The sequence below is a fragment of the Phacochoerus africanus genome, chromosome 11 (genome assembly GCF_016906955.1).
Source record: "Phacochoerus africanus isolate WHEZ1 chromosome 11, ROS_Pafr_v1, whole genome shotgun sequence".
Lineage (NCBI taxonomy): Eukaryota > Metazoa > Chordata > Mammalia > Artiodactyla > Suidae > Phacochoerus > Phacochoerus africanus.
This window is the reverse complement of record NC_062554.1, coordinates 6,244,129-6,262,792: the sequence shown is the minus strand read 5'-3', so window position 1 is coordinate 6,262,792 and position 18,664 is coordinate 6,244,129. Positions and strand designations below refer to the sequence as shown.

Below are 18,664 nucleotides of genomic sequence, written 5' to 3'. Positions count from 1 at the left end.
TGCCTTTTCAAATGGGTCACTTATCAAAGAATCTGTTACCTCCAGTGGCCTGAATGATTTTCCAATCACACCTGGTTTGCTCAGCTCTCTCGTCATTTCTGTGTGTGCGGAAGCCTCCTTCGGCCCCTTTGAAGATGCAGGGGCGGTGAAGGCCAGCTCCTCCGTGCCGCGCTGGCCGGTGGTGGAGAGGGTGGGGAGGCGGCTCTCTCAGCTCTGATACCCACCGACTGACCTGTGCCCCGGAAAGGCTCCACGCCGTTTGTGGGACTCCAGGGTCACCTCCAGGCAGAAGGAACAGAGCGGGCTTCGTAGAGAAGGTGGCCCATGCTCTCACTTTGAAGGATTTCAGTGGCTAGAGACCTTAGTACCTAGAGCTTAGACCGTTTTCACATCTTAACTAAGCAACGAAGGAGAGGTAGAAATATATCTCTGTGCACACAATGGCAGATAAAACAAAAATATGGGGAGCTAGCCCGTGATGAATATTCAGCTGAGGGGGACGTGCTGGTGCCAGCCCACGCCTCCGCTCCCAGATCCTCACTCCACCGAGACTCAGCAGGAATTTATTGCTCATTTTAATCACACCCAGAGAATGAATTGGCAGGAATATTAGGCACATGAGCCTATCGTATATATTTTATTTGCATATCCCGGTGGCAGAATCACAAACACGTTTCCTATCTCTGTGCTGTTTCATCTGCTTGAGGGGTAGCCGGGGATGCACTGGTCCCCTGGGCTGCGAGCCTGGGTGCTCCCTTCAGCTCTGCAGGAAGCTGTCAGCAAAGAAGGGGTGAGGTACACAGGAGGGCGAGAGGCTTACTTGCACTCCTGGCCTTGGGTGAAGAGGGGCCCCTTCCCTGCCTTGCCCAGCCTGCTCCCTGCATCACACCTTATCTCAAGTGCCTGGGTGCCAGGCCCGGAGCGGGTGACAGCACCGTCAAACCTTCATTACAGGGCCAGACACGGCACTCCGTGCTTTATGGGGCAAGCTTGTATGTTCTCTTTTTCTTTTAACTTCTTAAGTTTTTATTGAAATATAAGGTGCACCTATCATAAGTACACAGCCTACTGTATTTTCACAAACTGAATGTACCTGCTCAAGAAATAGACTGTTACCACAGTTTGCATTGTGGCACGGCGGAAACGAATCTGACTAGGAACCCTGAGGTTGTGGGTTCGATCCCTGGCCTCGCTCATGGGTTGCAGTGGCAGTGGTATAGGCTGGCAGCTCTACCTCCAAATTGATCCCTGGCCTGGGAACCTCCGTAGGCTGAGGGTGTGGCCCTAAAAAGCAAAAAAAAAAAAAAAGGAAAGAAAAGAAATAGACTATTACAAGCACCTGTTTGTATCATACTCCCTTCCATTCACTACCCACCCCTCAAGGGTAAGCGTCGTCCCGATTGATTACACCTCTATTTTTACATGATTTCGAAAATAGTACAGTGAATTGCCATAAGCCTTCACCGAGATGACCAGCTGTTGACGTTTTATCACACGGGCTTTATTGCTTATGTGTGTATATAAATCAGAGAGAGAGGGAATCTTTTCTGAACCGTTTGAGAGAATGAAGTTATGCCTTTGGTGCCCCTAAATACTTGTATAACTTTCCTAAAAGACAAAAGACATTTTCTTGCATAACCTCAGGCCAGTCCTCAAAGTGTTTATGTTGACATCAGCTCATCTATAGATGACACTCAGATTTCAACAGTTGTCCCAATAATTCTTTTTACGAGAAAAGAAAATGCTGGATGCGAAGTTGGTTTCAGTCGTCATGTCTCTTTAGTCTCCTTTCCTCTGGACTCTGGACGGGTTCTTCGGTCTCTCTTTGGTGACTTCAGCTTCTAACCAGCACAAGCTGGTGGTTCTGTAGACCGCCCGCAGTTAGGGTTTGTCTCATGTCCTTACGATTCAACTCAGATTGCGCGTTTCCAGCAAGAACACCCTCTGGTGTTCATTTTCCAAAAATTCGTGAGGACGCCCCGACGTAGTCGGTGCTTGACGTTTCATCCCCCTCAATAGGCTCTGAGCTCCCCAGAGGCGGGAGCAGGTCTTGTCGTTTCTCTGGGTGGAGAGGTGGCACTGGAGTCAGATTGCAGGGTCGGCCTTCTGCCCTGATCGCTTGCTGCCAGGGAGCCCTGTCCGGACAGCAGGGGAGGAGACGCTCTGAACTCCAGCGACCGTGGGGACTGGAACAGCTGGTTCCAAAGCCGGCGGGACTCGCCAGCACACGGTCAAACCAGGGGCATGGCTGGGCATTTGCGGAGGAACAGGGTATCTACGCAGCGTCCGCGCCCCACCGCCCAAGATCCCTGGTCGTTGCAGAGGGAAGGTGCTGGTGGGGAGAGCCGCACGGACCCTCTAAGCCCGTGATGAAAATTAACTCCCAGCTGCAGGTCCATCGACGTCATGCGCCTCCCGAGGTGACACTGAGGACACAGTCCATTTTCTGACTTTAGCCACGCCCAGCTCCGTGTAGCCTTCCCTCGCTGTCTCGTCTCTGCATCAGCCCGGCTGTTTGCCGACAGGACACCCGGTCTGATGGGATGGATGGAGGCTTTCCTTGGAGGGGACGTGGGCTCCAGGAGCTGGTTCAGGAGACTTTCAGGTTCACTGGACACCCCCTCGTCCCCCAGTCTCCTCTCCCATGTGCTCTGTGTCTCCCAGTCGTCTGTGTCCCTGCCCGGCCCCAGGGCATGGTAGAGGCCCTGACTGTGACATAACCGGGGCTTGGGGCACATCGGAGTCTGAGCAGCCAGTGGGCTCTGTGCCCTCCCCGCCCACAGAGGCCAGCTGCAGCTTGGCCCCTCTTCTCTGCCCCCCCTCACACCTATCCCGCTCTTCTCACTCCACCTCCCATCCCTGCCGTGGCTGCCTTCTCAGGGGACACGGTGCCAGGCTCCTTCTCAGGCCTGTTCCCTGAGGAGTGCCCAGCAGTAGGGGTGCTGCCGTACCCCGCAGAACCACTCAGCCCCGCCACCCACCTCCTAGCAAGCTCGGCTAGGCTTCGTCCCAGCCTCCCAGCCCTTTCCTGTAAATGCACTCCCATCCAGGAGGTGCCACAGTGAATGAGGAAGGATGGAAACCAGGGGCTGCGATTATCCAGCCAAGATGCAGCAAGAGGAGCTGGTCGCTGCTGGCTCCGGGTGAGGGCTTCAGAAGCTAATTGCATGTGGCTTTTATTAAGAAGGTCACTCCCCCACTCCCACTCTCCTGGGTGGCCGCCTCCTAGCGCCCGTCAGCCCAGTACCTCTGCTTTTGCAGGCTGGGTCACCTGCCCTGTCCCCTCCTCTGGTGGAAGCCTCTCCAAGCAGGGCCTTGATCTCAGTCCCCGTAGCCTTCCTCCCCATCTCGAGAAGCCAAGAGCAGCAGTAGCCTGTGTGCATGGAGCCCTGCCACCGTGGGTGCTTTCTCCCTTCCTCTGGCCTCTCCCCCAGGTAGGATGCATACAGGCCAGGTGCTTTCTCCCTTCCTCTGGCCTCTCCCCCAGGTAGGATGCATACAGGCCAGGTGTTTTCTTTCCCTGGGCTCTTCCACTGGCTGGCTTTTCACCAGCCTGAACTCTGAGTGAACGCCGGAAGAAGTCATTCACTCATTCAACATCACTTTTTAACACGATCTCTGCTAATAAGCACTCGGAAAAGGGTGTGAAATGGTACCCTCCTACCTGGTTTAATCCCGTTGTCCTGTACATTTTATCAAAAAGTCTGATCCAGTTCCGGAAATTTTTTGATTAGATAATGTGGGGCTTCTGGCCGGGAGGGAGTATGCTGGCATCGTTGACTTTAGGCCATAGGTTGACTTTAGGCCATAGGTTGACTTTTCCCCAGGCCCACATAGAAAGCACCTGAGAAAGCCGTGTCACAGTGTCCCCTCTCCCCATGGACGTCAAGAACCTCTTCCCCTTGCCCAAGAAAATAACAGGAATGCTGAGCTAACCTACACTCATGAGACTGAGGAGGAGTTACAGGAAGTAGAAATGCTGCCCTGAAGAAGACCAGGAGGCCCTGGTGGCCGCACCCAAACCTGCAGAGTGGCGGGCAGAGCTTAGAGGTAGCGATCTCTCTGTGTCGGAAATCGGCAGGCAGAGCTGAGCCACCGCAGGCCATAGGACCCTCAAGAGCCATAGGACCCTCAAGAGCCACCCTGGGGCAGTGGGGACATCCAGGTGGCCTTGGCTCCTGGCCTCCGTGTGAACCAGAGCAGCTCTTCTCCTTGTATTTGGGGCTCCGTGCAGATTAAATCAGTTGGAAGAGTCCCAGCACCAAAACAAAACAAAGCAATGCACTGGTTAATCAGTTACCAGAACGCAGCAAAGAGAAGTTACACTGATCAAAGGCTTGCCAAGGGCCAGGTCCTAGGCTGGCCCCTGGAGTCTGTCACACAGCCACCTCTCTGCCTGTGAATTTGCCGTGTACCAGACACCAACCAGGAGCTTCGTACTTGTCATCTTACTTAGCCCCCAGCAGCACCTCACAGAGACCTTGCGAGGCAGGGGTGAGTACGCTGCCTGTGTTCGAGGCGAGGAAACTGAAGTCCAGAGAGGCGGATTCGCTTCCCCGGGTCAGCTGGCTGGTACTGACAGGGGTGAGGTCCGAGTCAGGTCTTTCCGGAGCAGAGCTGCTGCTTTCTGCCACACAGTGTCCCCCCCGGTGAACCAGAGAGGAGTCAAGCTTCAGATGGGGCAACTAAGAATTGAGGTACTGTGCCTGGCAGCCAGCAGCCGTTCCCCAAACGGTAGTTAGCGTGTCCAGTTGGCAACATGTATTGAGTCCCGTGAGCCAGGCCCGGGGCTGGGCGCCAGAGCTGTGGGATGCGTAAAACGTGGTCTCTATCACTGGGACCTCACATGTCAAGTCAGGAGACGTAAACAGGCAGGGAAGCAGGTGCCTCGGAAGTCCTGGGGCCGGGGGCCGGCGTGATGCCTTAGCTGGCTCCTTGGACAGTGGCGTATTTAAGCTGAGGTCGCCAGGGCACTTGGAGGTCGGCGGGACTAGAGGAGACGTTTGTGGTGAGGGAGCAGCATGAGCAAAAGGCCCAGGGGTGGGAGGACCCATCACGGAGGCAGAGCGAGGGAACAGACCCCGTGAGCCCGCGGAGGCTGGCCTCCGTCTGAGCCAGTCTGACTGCAGCCGGCCAGGCTGCCAGCCGGTGCCCTGCCAGCCGGTATGTGTGCGGCTCAGCATCGGAGCCTTCCAGCCCAGTGGGCCCATGTGCGGGGAGGAGGAGGAGGCGGCAGATAGATGGCTGGAGTCGGCAGAGCCTGCTGATGTATGTGGCGCCTGAGGGAGCAGCCCGGTGACGCGCTGGATTCCAGCCGGCAAGCGGCGCTCCGCTGGGATCGGTGCCGAATTATTGCTCCATATGAAACCCCGGGACGGATGGGAGCTTTCAGTTACAGGCTGATAGCAACAGCCAAAATTGGATTGTTTGCTATTTATTTTTTTTAACTTCTGTCAAGGTCACTACCGTAACAGGAAAACCCTGCCTGAGCAGCAGGTGTTCTTCGTCCACTCGGCCCAGAAGAGCAATCTGCAGCCACACCTTCTGTGACAGGGCCTTACCGTGGCAGTTCACTTTCGAGAAAGCTGTCAGCGTGACAGGGCCTGGGGGAAAGAAGCCCTGGGTCTTTCTGTCCTCCCCCCCCCCACGCCCCCACCCCCACAAGTGCGTTGTCATCAGACCTGTGGGCTTGGCCCTCCCTGCCTGGTGCTCCAGCCCTTTCAGGCCGCCTGCCTTCCGGAAGCGTCCCGTGCTTTGGGCATCCTTCCCTCTCTGTAGTCCTCCACCTCCCCGTCTGGTTGTCATTCCCTCTTTGTATCTGTCATCAACTTCGCGTTTGCAAACATTCCCCAGCTGCCTGCACTGTGCCAGGACCTGTGCCAGGCATAGCAGTGAGTAAACGGCAGTGCCTGTCTCCGGGGGGTGCATGACTGAGTAGGAAGACAGAGTTGCAGCTATGCAACAAACTTGTTTTCAGGAAACTTCTTTGGTGACAGGTATAGGGCTCGAAATGGGCACACGCGCTGTGGAACCACGAGGTAAATGACCGATTCTGCCTGAGAGTGTTTGGGCAGAGGCTGCCTCACCTCCCCGGCCCAGCCTTGTGCTCTCTGAGGGCACGGCCTGGCTCTCCTCCCTCCCAGCGTGACCAAGCCTAGGCTTTGCCTTCTGCCTTTTCCAAAGTGGACCAAACCGGAGGCCAGACGCACACCAGGCGTGCACGTCATCTGAACTTCCCAGGGGACAGGGTCTAATCCTCCTGCCCCTGCCCCTTTCACGGCAGCCCGGGGCCGGGCACACGTCAGGGCAGCCACTGAAGAGTGTGTTTCATTGAAATGCAGCATCATTGAAGTGCAGGGTGTTCATAGCTCTTTTCAAGAGGATACGTGGAGGAGTTCCCATCGTGGCTCAGCGGCAATGAACCTGACTCGCATCCATGAGGACGCGGGTCTGATCCCTGGCCTCGCTGAGTGGGTTAAGGATCTGGTGTTGCCGTGAGCTGTGCTGTAGGTCGCCAATGGCTGGGATCTCGAGTCACTGTGGCTTGGCTGTGGTCTAGGCTGGCAGCTGTAGCTCTGATTTAACCTTAGCCTGGGAACTTCCATATGCCGAGGGTGTGGCCCTAGAAAAGACAAAAAAAGTAAAAAAAGTAAAAAAAAAAAAAGTGTACTTGGAAAAGGAAAGGAACCTCTGTTTGTAAGCACTCGGTGCCTGCCAGCCGTGACCCTAGGCGCGTTCTGTCCATCGTCATATTTAATCCCCAACTTACAGAGGACAAACCGAGGCAAAGCCTGGCTCTAGGTAATAGACACGTCTTGTAAGCAATAGAGCTGGGTTCAAATCAACCCTTCCGTTGGGCTCCAGAGGCAAGGCTCGGTCTACTAGCAGCACGTATTTCACTATAGGGGAGCCAGCACCCTGAGCGGTGGGCGCCCAAGGTAAGGGGATGAGGTGAGGCCTGGTACGAGGGGTCGGGAACCAGAGCCCCAGACCCGGACTGGGGAGAACAGGAACCAAGGACCCACGGAGCGCTCTCTTCCCGCAGTACCAGGAGAAGCAGCGCAAGCGCGAGGCTGAGGAGCGGCGCCGCTTTCCCCTGGAGCAGCGGCTGAAGGAGCACATCATTGGCCAGGAGAGCGCCATCGCCGCCGTGGGGGCCGGTGAGTGCCACGCGCGGGCCTGCGCCACAGGGCGGTGAGGCCCACGGTCTCCCTGCCGGGGAGGAGCCACAGGAGCTCCCCGTGCGCGTGGCGGCTGAGCTCGGCCTGCGCGCCAGGTGCTGCGTCCTCTCATCCTTACGGCATCCCGATCCGGCTGAGCCCATTCAATCCCCGTCTTCCAGATGAGGACTTGGAGACAGTCATTGGCTCCAGGCTGTTTCCTACACGTCCCCTTTAACTCTGACCTTCATCCTGTCCACGGCCCCCGCCCCACCCCCAGTTGTCCGGGGAGGGGGGAAACTGGGACCCTGCGAGGAGCAGGAGCCTGCCCGTCACTGGTGATGCAGCAGGGGAGCTGGAACTAGCCCTTCCGTCTTCTTCGGTCTCCCAGCCCTGGCCTCTGCCACACCTCAGTATAATTTGTCAGCAACTGGCTCACTTTTAGGAAAAACATCCCCAACAAGTCTTGAGAGCCTTCTTCTCCACAGCGGAAGCTCTCATCCTTTGAGCCCTGGGGGCTGGGCCTCCTCTTGGTGTGACCCCTCATCTGATAGCCTCCTGCCCACGCTCCCCACCGGCTCGTTGATAAAACCGAGGTTCCGCTCGGGCACATGAGTCCCTGGGGGCGACCTCAGGCAGGTGAGGCAAGGGCTGGGGGCCCACGCCCGGCCCTGACAAGGGCCTTTCCCCACGGCAGTGGTTCTCCCAGTGGACCCGCGGCACCAGCCTTCTCCGGGAACTGTTAGAGATGCAGGCCTGAGCCTCACCCAGGCCTGTGGGATCAGAAGTCCGGCAGCAGGGCCCACAAGCCTGTGTTTTAACAGGCCCTTCAGGCAGTCTGCTGCTCAGCGCAAGCTGAAAAACCCCTGCCCTGCAGTGTCTCCGTCCGTCCCACTCGCGTTTTGCGTCTAGCGCCGCATCGCATCGGGTCCCATGGGTGCGGCCCAGCCCCTCCAGGGCCAGCACCGGCCCTGCTCACTGGTGAAGGAGACGTGAGACAGAGGTGGCGGTGTCCCTCTGGAACATTCTGGGGTGGCATGGTCAGCCCTAGGAAACCAATTAGAGGGGTCACCGAGCAGTGTAGGCGTCGCCCCCGTGACACACTGAGCCGAGCCTGATCTGCAGCAGCTTCACGAACCAGTGGGACTCATGCGAGTCGTGAGCCGCTGGATGGGAACCGGACCATCCCCGGCTAAACGTAGCCGTAGCCCAGCGCAGCTTCAGCAGCTGGAGGGCGGAGGGCTGCCTGCAGGCGCATGCGGGAGTCAGGACGAGCTTACAGAAGGCCTGCTGCTCAGGCCCACGCCGAGCCAGGCTGCGCTTTGGGGTCTGGATACAGAAGCCACCCTCAGCCACGACCTGGGAGGTGGCAGCCGCCACTGCTTGGCCAAGGCCGTGTCTGCGCTAGAGGGAGGGAGCCCGTGGGAGACAGATGACCCGGCGGAGATCTGGGGACGCGTATCTGCCGGAGGCTCCAGTCCGCTTGGGCAGGAACCGCGGCCGCCGGCATGGTGGTTTCTCTCCGCTCCCCATGCGGCCCCCTCTCTCCCAGCAGTGGCCTCTCCTCTGACCCGCTTCTCACCAGCCTCTCAGGCCCGTGAGGTAGGAGGCTCCCAAGAGTAGCTGGGGGAAGAGGGAGGAGGCCATCCAGACGCAGGGAGTCCAGTCCGCCGGGGCTCAGGGAGCAAGTGGAGCGCTCACCAGCTGTGCAGCTGCGGCCACTCGCCCGCGCCCCGGGCAGCCAGGCCCAGCACTGGAGGGCCGGGAAGCACGGGCTCTTGCCAGGGTGTTCCAGACGGCGCTCCGTAAAACATCCCCGCCCCTGCGCTGGTTACCGTCTGGCTCAGCCACTGCTCTGTAGGTCAGGCCCACAGCAATTTCCTTCAGCCCAGGACTGAGCCTCGGTCCTGGGTCCAGGCTGGCCTCTCACCTGGTCCCACACCAGCCCCTGCCACACTGCCCTCGCCGCTCCTTGCCGTAGGCCCAGGGCAGGAGTCGGTCCCACTCCCTGCCTCCCAGGGGCCATCAGAGTGTCTGTCCGCAGAGTGCTTCCTTCCACCCACAGCTCCGTCCTGTCATCCGAACGCGTCTCAGATCAGGAAGGCCCTGCCCTGTGCCCTGCGGTGTGTAGGCTGATCCTGTGATGGCTCCTGTGATGCTAGAGAAGCCCCAGAGGCCGTGGGGGCCTGGGCTACGGGGGCTGCTGCCTTCTCTTCCATTCGCAAGGCGGTGACTGGGTGCCCGCCTTGCCGGCAGCCCCGCAGATTGTGTTCAGCTGCCGGCTCAGGTGAGGCGGGAGATACCCTCTGGGCAGGAACCTGGTGGGCAGGCAGCAGCCAGTGCCTCAGGCTCTCCAGATGAGCAGGTGCCCCGGGGGAGGCAGGTCTCAAGGTCGGCCAGGCCTCCCTGGGGCCTCTAGACTAGTGTCGGATGTGTGCTGGGCACTGGCTGGGTGAGCCTGGCACCCCAGGGGTACCATGAGGATGGGCAGCCAGAGAAGTGCCGCAGAATGAATTGATTTGATAAATGGCCATTTATTACCCTCACGAATTGGCTGAAACCAATTTCGGTCACATCAACCCCTGGTAAGTGCTGGGATATTGATTTGTGCAAAGTAATACAGGGAATTTATCAGCGTGAGCCCCAGCTGCAGGGCTTCCAGCAGGGCCGGCGCACCGTTACCGCCTTACAAATGGAGGGATGAAGCACCACCCCTCAGCTCAGGCCTCCTGGCCTCTCTGGTCTTCTGGGGTCACTGGAGCCAAAGCAGGGCCAGCCTGCAGACCACAAGCCAGAGTGCTGACGTTGACAGCAAGACTCCTTCCAGAATCCAGAGCTGTTCTCCATCATGGTGGCGGGGGGGTTGGGGGCAGACCTCTCAGGAGCTCAGAGCCCCTGTGCCCACATCCTCAGAGAGGTGGCCCGCTGTCTGCTCAGCCTGTGCAGAGCTGGACTCCGCCCCCTGTGTTCCTGTCTCGGGAAAGAACCAGTCCCTGGTCTGCTGAGCAGAAAGGTGGACACTTCATCGGTCCTTCCCTCCCCCTCAGCCCTTAGAGCCCTCAGATTCTGCCGTTCTACCTCTTAAATGGGTCGCAAACCCAGCCTCTCCCTGTGTTCCTAGGACCACTGGCCCAGCTCAGGACCTCAGCATCTCCCTTCTGAACCACGCAGTGGCCTCCTCTCTGCTCTGTCTGCCTCTTTTTCTTCCCCTAAAGTCATTTCTCCCAGCTGGAACCACCTTTATTAAGTGGGGGCAAAAAAAAAAAAAAAAAAAACACTATGTCTAAAACCTTCGGGTGGCTGCCCTGGCCTGGCGTACAGCCCCCCAGCCCTGCTCACGGCGGCTGCTCCTGCTTCCCCGCACCTGCTGTCATCTCCTGCTGCCTTCTTGATGCCGTCCCTCTACTGGGGGTTCCCTTCTTCCTGGCCCCTTCCCCACCCCAGCCCTGCCCGTTCTCCACACTCTGGCTGGTTTTTACTTCATCTGACTCACTTCAGGAGCCATAGACTGCAGGCTCCTGAGGGCAGAGACCAGGCCTGAACCATGTTTGTTTTCCTAGTTCCTGGCACAACCCTCTGCTCGAAGTAGGTGCTCCGTGCAGTTTGTCAAAGCACTTGTTTCTGTGGGCCCCTTGTCTGTCTCTGTGGTGACCTCCGAGGAAAGGAGAGAAGCCGTAGGTCTTTCTTCTAGTTGTTCCCAAGCATGCTGGGAACGTGACTGCCGTGCAGTGTGTAATCCCAGCACCGCTACTGCGCAGCCGTTGACCCCTTGGGCAGACGGGCCATTCCTAGACCAATTCCAAGAAGCCTCCCCAGGGCAGCAGGGCAGCCTGCAGGTCTGGAAGCTTCCCTGAGGCTCCCTCCGAGCAGGGCCTGTCCCCCAAACCCATTGTATCTGGTCCCAGTGGACTCTGAAGCCCATGAACCCCCAGGAAGGCTCCGCCTACCACCTTGACGACTCCTCAAGCCCGCGTCTGGCCGGAACTCAGAATCCGCGCGTCAACCACAAGGGACCATGCCCCCTCATGCTCCACCTGCCCTTGACTCATCCACACATGTGATCTCGCCCAGCAGCTCGGCTCCCTGGACCTTCCCTGGAGCCCCGTTTCCCACGCAAGAAGAACATCCAGGTGGCCCCCGAGTTGAGGAGTGGCAGTGGTTGACTTCGGAACTGCAACCAGCAACCCCTCACCACTGCGGTGCCCCTCCTGTGCCCCGCGGTTCTCAGCACCTGGACTGCCCCACCCTCCCCTCGCCCGCTGGGACCCCAACACCCAGGCCTCCTCCAGGAAGCCTTGCTCAGGTGCAGAATGGTGCAGAGCCATTCTTTTTATCACCCAGTTTCCCACGTAGCCTCTGTCTGTATCTCTTTCTCCCTGAAGAGCTCAGGAACCAGCTCTCATTCGGCTCTGGTTCCCTGGGATGGGCCCACAGGTGTACAAAAGGCCGGTGAGCTCACGTGACCAGAGGCTGAGCCCATCTTGACATTGTGCCTTTGCTCAGCACAGATTCTGATCCCTCGGCCCTCCAGGAAGGATGTCTCTCTCCCCCCAGTGCTCCGTGGCCCGCGGATACACACGTGCACACACAGTAGGCGGGCTCCACAAAGGGTGTTCTTTTTGTCTTTAATGTATTAGCTCCTGAGCAGCAGCAGTTGTCTTCAGAAAGACTGAGCCTTACAGACTGAGAACTCCCAGCATCCGCCAAACCCGAGGCACCAGTAGCCACGTGGTCAGCAGGTGCCTCGCAAGCACTGGCTGTGCTCCTTGAACCTATAAGCTTAGACAGGAAATTGCTAATAGACATTTGGGTGACTCAGCCATCGAAGTCCCTCTGAAGGATGGGTTCCCCTAGCATGGAACAAACAGGTTCCAGTTGAGGTTAAAAAGCTCTCTGACGCTGGATCACTAGAACCTGCCAGAAAGGATGAGTCACTGTGCCCCAGAACCTTGAGCTAGATGGGGGCAAAGGCCTGGCATGGGAGGAGGTGGCGGTTCTCTCATCCCACTTGGGTTTTGCACACACTGGGCTCTCCTCCTGGAATGCCCCCTCGTGCCCAGGCTGCCTCCACAGGTCGTAGTTGGGCACAAATGGCTCTTCCCCCACTTCTCCAGGTGCTCCCATCCCACTGGGAACCCGCAGTTTTCACAGCAGCCTTCACCCAAACAGTGCAGGTCTGGCGTTGGGCTTTTCTGACACAGAGCTTACTGGCTGAGCGGTAGCTAAGGCTTCGTGGACGAGAAGAAGAGGTTGGAAGCTCTTGGGGCTGTAAGAGACTCCAGGGTCCAGGCCTCACTTTTCTCTCTAAAATGGGAATTGAAGTGTCAGGGTTTTCCCTTCTGTTTCCGGAAAGACCAGGAGTTAATTCATTTAGTCAGCAACCACTCTGCTAGCGGTGGGCAAGAGCCCTGCACCCTGCACCCAGATTGGGGCTCTTCTCCCCTGGGTACAAGGCAAGGTGGTGAACCCCGCTACACTGCCCCTCTCTGAGCCTCAGTCCCTTCGCCACCAAATGGAGGTAAAACCTACTTCTCTGAATTATCATCAGGTTGGAAGAGCTCTGTGAGATATCAGAGCTGAGGGCTGCTGCAACTACTCCAACTGTGATTACTGTTTGTTTTTTTTTTTTCTTTTTTTAGGGCGAACCTGCGGCATATGGAGATCCCCGGGCTAGGGGTCGAATCGGAGCTTCAGCCGCCGACGTCCACCACAGCCACAGCAACGCGGGATCCGAGCCGCGTCTGCGACCTACACCACAGCTCACGGCAACGCCGGATCCTTAACCCACTGAGCGAGGCCAGGGATCGAACCTGCGTCCCCATGGATGTTAGTCAGGTTCGGTAACCGCTGAGCCGTGAGGGGAACTCCCTGACGACTATTCTCTTTATTCCATTCTGTGCCACTTACAAAATACTTTCATAACCGTGAACTCATTTTAATCTTGGTATTGGGCTGACTGAATATGTTTAGCTGTTCCCATTTTACAAATGAAGACACCAAGCTCTGAAAGAATAAGAGTTTTACTCAGAGTCAATCAGCTAATCAGGGCCAGGGCCAGGGCTCCAGCCTAAATCCTGTAGCTCCTCCCCCATAGCATCCGGATACGAACCCGTGCAGGTGGGGCAGGTGTGCTGTGGTGGCGCTACCAGAGGAGAGCTGCTGCGGGGGGACGTAGAAGGGTCCAGCAGGGGGCCGTGGCGCCAGCCCAGCTCGTGGAGAGGCTGCCAAGCGTCTTGGAGCTTTCAGTGATGGGTCTGGTCGGGGATGGGGCTGAGCTGCCTGCTCCGGGGATCCTGACCCCCGGCTCAAGGCTCAAGCGCAGAGCCGTCGTCAGGAGCCGGTCAGAGCCGGGGCCCCCTGAGACCACGTGGGGAAGGGCGGAGGCCGCTCGACGGGGAAACTGCAGGGGACGGGCCTTCCAGGGGAGGGGAGGGGGGAGAAAGGGGTGGGGGGCAACTCCTTGTAAACTCCCGTCGCGCCGGGTCAGGCTCGGGCGAACCAGGGCTGGGCCGAAGCCCGGGTTCGTCTGTATTCCCGGGGAACCTCGAGCGGGCCACCCAGCTTCTCTCTGTACAGCGGGAATCGGGCTCCCCAGCTGCCTCCTCGTGGGTTCCTCACCAGCCTCACACGGAGGGGTTCGCTCCAGAGAGCCTGGGTAGATGCCCAAGCGCTGGCCGAGGAAGCCCGCATGTGCTCGGCCACAGCGGTCCCTCCCCCCAGGGGTCCCGTCCATGGGCGGGCTGGCCCAGCCTCTGCCCCAGCCTGACGGGACCCCGAGGCACACCCCCTGGGGCCGGCCAGCCTTCCCCAGTCCTTCCCAGCTGCTTCCATTTTTCATTCTGTCGGACGCCATCTGCTTGGCCGTTCTTCTCTTCAGATATTGTTAGAAATATCCAGGGTCGTAATTGTTTAATGGTTGGCACTTTGCCTGTTTCACGGGGGCCCAGATCAAGCCCAGCCCGGACTCGGGCCCTGGGTCTGGCAGAATTGACCAGGGGCAGCTATGCCGTGGGCCTGCCTGGCATCATAAGGAGCTCTCCCAGGGGCTTCGTTAGACGGCAGGGGAAGGGTGGCCCCCGGCCTAATCCACTTCCACCCTCTCAGCCCAGCAGCCCCCAGCGGGCTGAGCGGCCTCCTGAAGCAGATCCGAGCCCCCAGTCGTGATACCTGGGGCCCCTGTTCTCCGGGGCCACTTGTCTGAGTGGCGCCTGCTGAGCCAGCCTCCCTAAAGCCCCCCACGAAGCCTGAACCCAGTTTCTGCTGAGCCTCCTTCCCGCTTCTGTGTTAAATGGGGCAACTTCCAAGGACCCCGCTGTCCCTCTCGCCTCGACGCCCCTGCACACACCGTGTTCACAGAAGCCCAGCCTTTTTCATCTTACAGCATCCGCTCCTCCTCCAGCCCCCCCCCACCCCCACCCCCCAGCTCTCGTTTCTGTCGGGACCCCAAGGGCCCCTCTCAGTTAGGCCGGGGCTCCTCTGCCTCCGCCCGCCGCCACCTGTGCGGCCCGCGGGCTCCCGTCCTGAGCAGACCTTGGGGAGAACCGAGCCAGCCTGTTCGTTCCGAGCCGGCCGGAGGCCGAGCTCAGACCGAGTGTTTTCTCAGCCCCTACGGAGGCTCGGGAGTCTTCTGGGCAGTCGAGGGGCTGGCTGATATCCCCGAGGTTGCCCAGTTTCTCCTTCTGCTGAGGCCAGGAACAAAGTATTTTGAGGTCGGAGCATTAGGAAGTGAGGAGAAAGAGCCCACAGCACGGACCTGAACTCCCGAGGCAGGGATCCGGGACCCCCGGGGTCTGATCCACCTGCTGCCTCTCTCTCACCTTCCCTCCTGTCTCTCCAGCTCCGCCACGCTGCCCCCCACCCCGCCTCTGTGACGTCTTCAGTCCCGTCTTCCAGAGCCTTCTCTGACCTCTCCAGCTGCTGCTTGGAAACCCAGCCCTGCGGGCTCTACCCCACAGTGTGGCATTTAGGGTCTTTGTACCTCCAGACGGGCAGCCACGTCCATACGACTGTCCACTCTTCCTCCACGGACTGCGTTTCCAGGCCTGTCCTCTGACCTAGGCCCCTTGGCTGACCATCCGTCGGCTCTCTGGGGACCAGAGCATACATGCTGTTCCATCTCCAGGGCGACCTTGACGCTGCACACGCCTCGTCCCCGTCCTGCCTCTCTGCCGTGTTTCTGTGCACGCAACCCGAGTTGAGACTCGGTTTTTTAAGCAGCCATATTTGACCAAAAGAAAGATGAAGACGACAGTTTGAGAGGTGTGACCTCCAGTCAGCGTGTGATCTAGTAGTTGTGTCTCTTGGGCAGGTCTCATCTCTCGCTTCGGTTTCCTGTTAAGCATGATGGAGCTGAGAAGAACTTTCCACTCAGGTTATCCGTGCGGGTCTCGAGGAATAAAGTGTGGGCGATTTTTCCATTGGTCCCGCCGGAGAGCGTGTTCAGGGAATGAGTCTTCTTGTGGTTCTGCCTCAGTCCACTCCTTATCCTCACACTCGAGTGGCGCTTCTGAGCCTGACTCTCGGCTCAGTGGCCTGGCGCTTGACTTCCCCGCGGTGCGTGCGAAGCCCTTGGTCACATGCCTCCTCCTGCAGGGGAGACGCCAGCGCTCCTCCAGCAGAGCACGTCCCCGGGGAGCCTGGCGGGTGTCTCTCCCGCTCCCCACCTCTGCCCTCCCGGGGAGGCCACCGTCGGTCGGTCGGTGGAGACGCTCACTAACCACGCGGCCCGGCCTTCTGTGCCCTCAGCTGGCTTCCAGAAAGCTCTGGTGACTCTGTTTGCTAACGGCAGGCCAGACCTTGGTTTCCCCAGCGCTCACACCGCAGATCCCCAGGGGCCTGCCTCTCCCATTTGCGTGGGGCAGCCTCGGCCTCCCAGCAGCGCCGAGTAGGTGGGCGCCCAGGCGGGCGCCGAGTTCCTCTCGAATGCTCCCTCGCCAGCCCCGCCCCCTTCACCGCCAGTCACCAGCCACCCGCCTCGCGGTTTCCCTGGCAACGCTGAGTGCTCATCCTGGAAAACTTTATCCGAAATCTGCTCTGGGCAGCTTTCCAAATCCATGCTAACCTGATTAGGTGTCTCTGGGGGCCTTGCCAGCTAATCAGATTAGGCAGCACTAATGGCAGTGAGGACTTTGAGTGGGCGCAGAGCAGTAAAACATATTGTATACTTAGTGATAATTATCCTGCCTTTTGTGTCATTGATTTATCTGCCTCCCTCCCCGTGCTCCCGGCTTGCGTGTTTGGCCGCAGCGATCCGGAGGAAGGAGAACGGCTGGTATGACGAAGAGCACCCTCTGGTCTTCCTCTTCCTGGGATCGTCGGGAATAGGTAACTGCAAGGAGAGCAGCCTGCGGGGAAGCAGAGCGGGGGGAGCCCCGGCAGCCCACCTCGAGTTCCACGCCAGCTCCCCAGACGGCTTCCTCCAAATTCTGGCGCCGGCAAGAGGCTCATCTGTCCCATGAGGGGCGGCTGGAGTTAGGCCTCTCCCTCAGGAAGCTGTGGGGAGGGCTCCATACACCTGGAGGCCGGGCCCTGCCGGTCCTGCGGGTCCTGCGGGTCCTGGTCTGGCCACCGCGTCCCCAGAGGCTGCCCTTTGGGAACAGTCGTAGCACCTCCAGGGCCCAGGGCGCCCGCCTCATCTAGTGTCCCCTGGGGCCTAGCCCCCTAGGAAGCTGAAGAGAGCCCCAGCGGCCAGCACAGCCCTCAGCGAGGGCACAGCAGGATCGGCTGCAGTGAAGCGGCTCGGGGGTTTCTGTGGCCCATTGGGCTGGAGTATCTGAGGCGTTTTCACACCCTCAAGACCGCTCTTCCTCCACAGTCACCCCCCGTTGTCTTGATGGGGGTTCACGCGTCTGCTGTCCCCTCTTCCCCTCAGCATCTTCATGGGCCCAGCGCGCCCTCAGATGGAGGGTCCCAGAGGGTTACCGTCAGCTCCCACGCTACCATTGAACTTGACCCGTACAAGTCAGTGACTTCCAAAGACTTGACCATCACACCCCATGGCCCTTCAGAGCCACCCCTTTGGTCCTGCCATTCCTTCTTTATGTTACAAAGAAAGGCTGCAGAGCCGAGAGGAAAGTCCGCTCATCCCCCGCCCAGCCTCTGGTCTGTGGCTCCGGGGCCCGGCTGGATGCAAGACCATGGGGGTCTAGAGAGAGAGTGCAGTGCGCCGGGAAGTCAGGGGCGCCGGGAGGGGCAGGGTCTGTGCAGGGGCACAGAGGGCCAGCTGGCTCTGGGTTATAAGGGTCACCCTCCCAGCTCAGGACGTGCTGTAGGGGGGAGGCCTCAGTGCGGGTCCCAGCTTTGCTGCTAACGCCTCTGTGACTTCGGGAGAGTCACCGGACCCCTCGGAGCCCCGCGTTCCCATCTGCAGACGTGATCGCCGGCCTGCACGCGTGGCCGAGGTTCTCTCGTTCCGGGAGATCGGCGGCGGGGCCCTACCTGACACTCCTCCTTTCCTTGTTCTTAGGAAAAACGGAGCTGGCCAAGCAGACAGCCAGATACATGCACAAAGATGCCAAGAAGGTAAGGGCTGGACCTGCACCCACGGGGCAGACTGTGGAGAGCTCGCCACGCCTGCTAGCCCCCAGATCCCCGACTCCCCGAATCAGGCGAGAGCCGGTCGAAAAGATGGGCCCTGGAGCAGGCAGCTGGCCACCGCTTGCTCCAGGAATTTGGGCGAGTAATTCAGCCTCTTTGTGCCTCAGTTTCTTCATCTGTGAACGGATCCCTGCCTTGCCTGACGCTCAGGGCCCTGGGGGGACCTCGGGGAGATTCAGCGATAGAACATTCCAGAGCTTCTGCCAGTGCCAGGTCCTGGTGGTAGAGCGTCAGCAGGATGCTCGTCCTGTCCTGAGGCGCTCAGTCCGGAGGGGAAGCAGCTTGAGAAACACACCGTTACGTCCAGCGCCCTCAGGGCCATCGGCTGGGGGGAGACTTGGGCCTGTAGGAGAAAACGGGGAGGAATCCAAGGAGCTCCTCTTCCCCATCCGACAGGAGCTTTCACTTGTTTCTTTTCTTTCTTTTTTTTTTTTTTTCTTTTTTCTTTTTTGTCTTTGGTCCTTTTCAGGGCCACAACCACGGCATGTGGAGGTTCCCAGGTTAGGGGTCTAATCAGAGCTGTAGCCACCGGCCCACACCACAGCCACAGCGACGCCAGATCCGAGCCGCGTCTGCGACCTACGCCATGTGGTTTCTTATGCTGTGAGCTGAGGGGTGGTCACAGGCCCCTCTGCCCCCTACTCGGAGGCCTGGGTCCTTACTGGAGAGGGCCATCCCTTCCCCTTGTTCAGACTCTGGCTTCCCAAGGCTTTTGCCCAATTCGCCTTTCGAGGCTGACAGGAAATGCTTTCACGCGGAGGGGAATGTCAGAGCAGCCCTTGGAGACTGCAGGGACATCTCAGCTTAGAACCAAACATTCTTCTCCCTGCTGGCCTGCCCAGCCTGGAAGCACCACAGGTTGCCCGTGAGCCCTGAGGCCCTGGCCGGATTTCTTCGGGACCCCTGAT

General features: G+C 59.1%; 1 protein-coding gene across 4 annotated transcripts in view; it reads left to right on the top strand.

The window, feature by feature from the left end:
- Positions 1 to 18,664, top strand: part of CLPB (caseinolytic mitochondrial matrix peptidase chaperone subunit B) — a 144,407-nt gene that overhangs the window by 109,982 nt on the left and 15,761 nt on the right. For 3 of the 4 annotated variants that reach the window (XM_047754160.1, XM_047754158.1, XM_047754159.1), the window contains exons 7-9: positions 7,046 to 7,160; positions 16,407 to 16,484; positions 17,626 to 17,681. In XM_047754160.1, coding sequence (XP_047610116.1) covers positions 7,046 to 7,160; positions 16,407 to 16,484; positions 17,626 to 17,681 — 249 coding nt within the window. The remainder of the gene's footprint in view (positions 1 to 7,045; positions 7,161 to 16,406; positions 16,485 to 17,625; positions 17,682 to 18,664) is intronic. The other variant, XM_047754161.1, reaches the window with a different exon arrangement.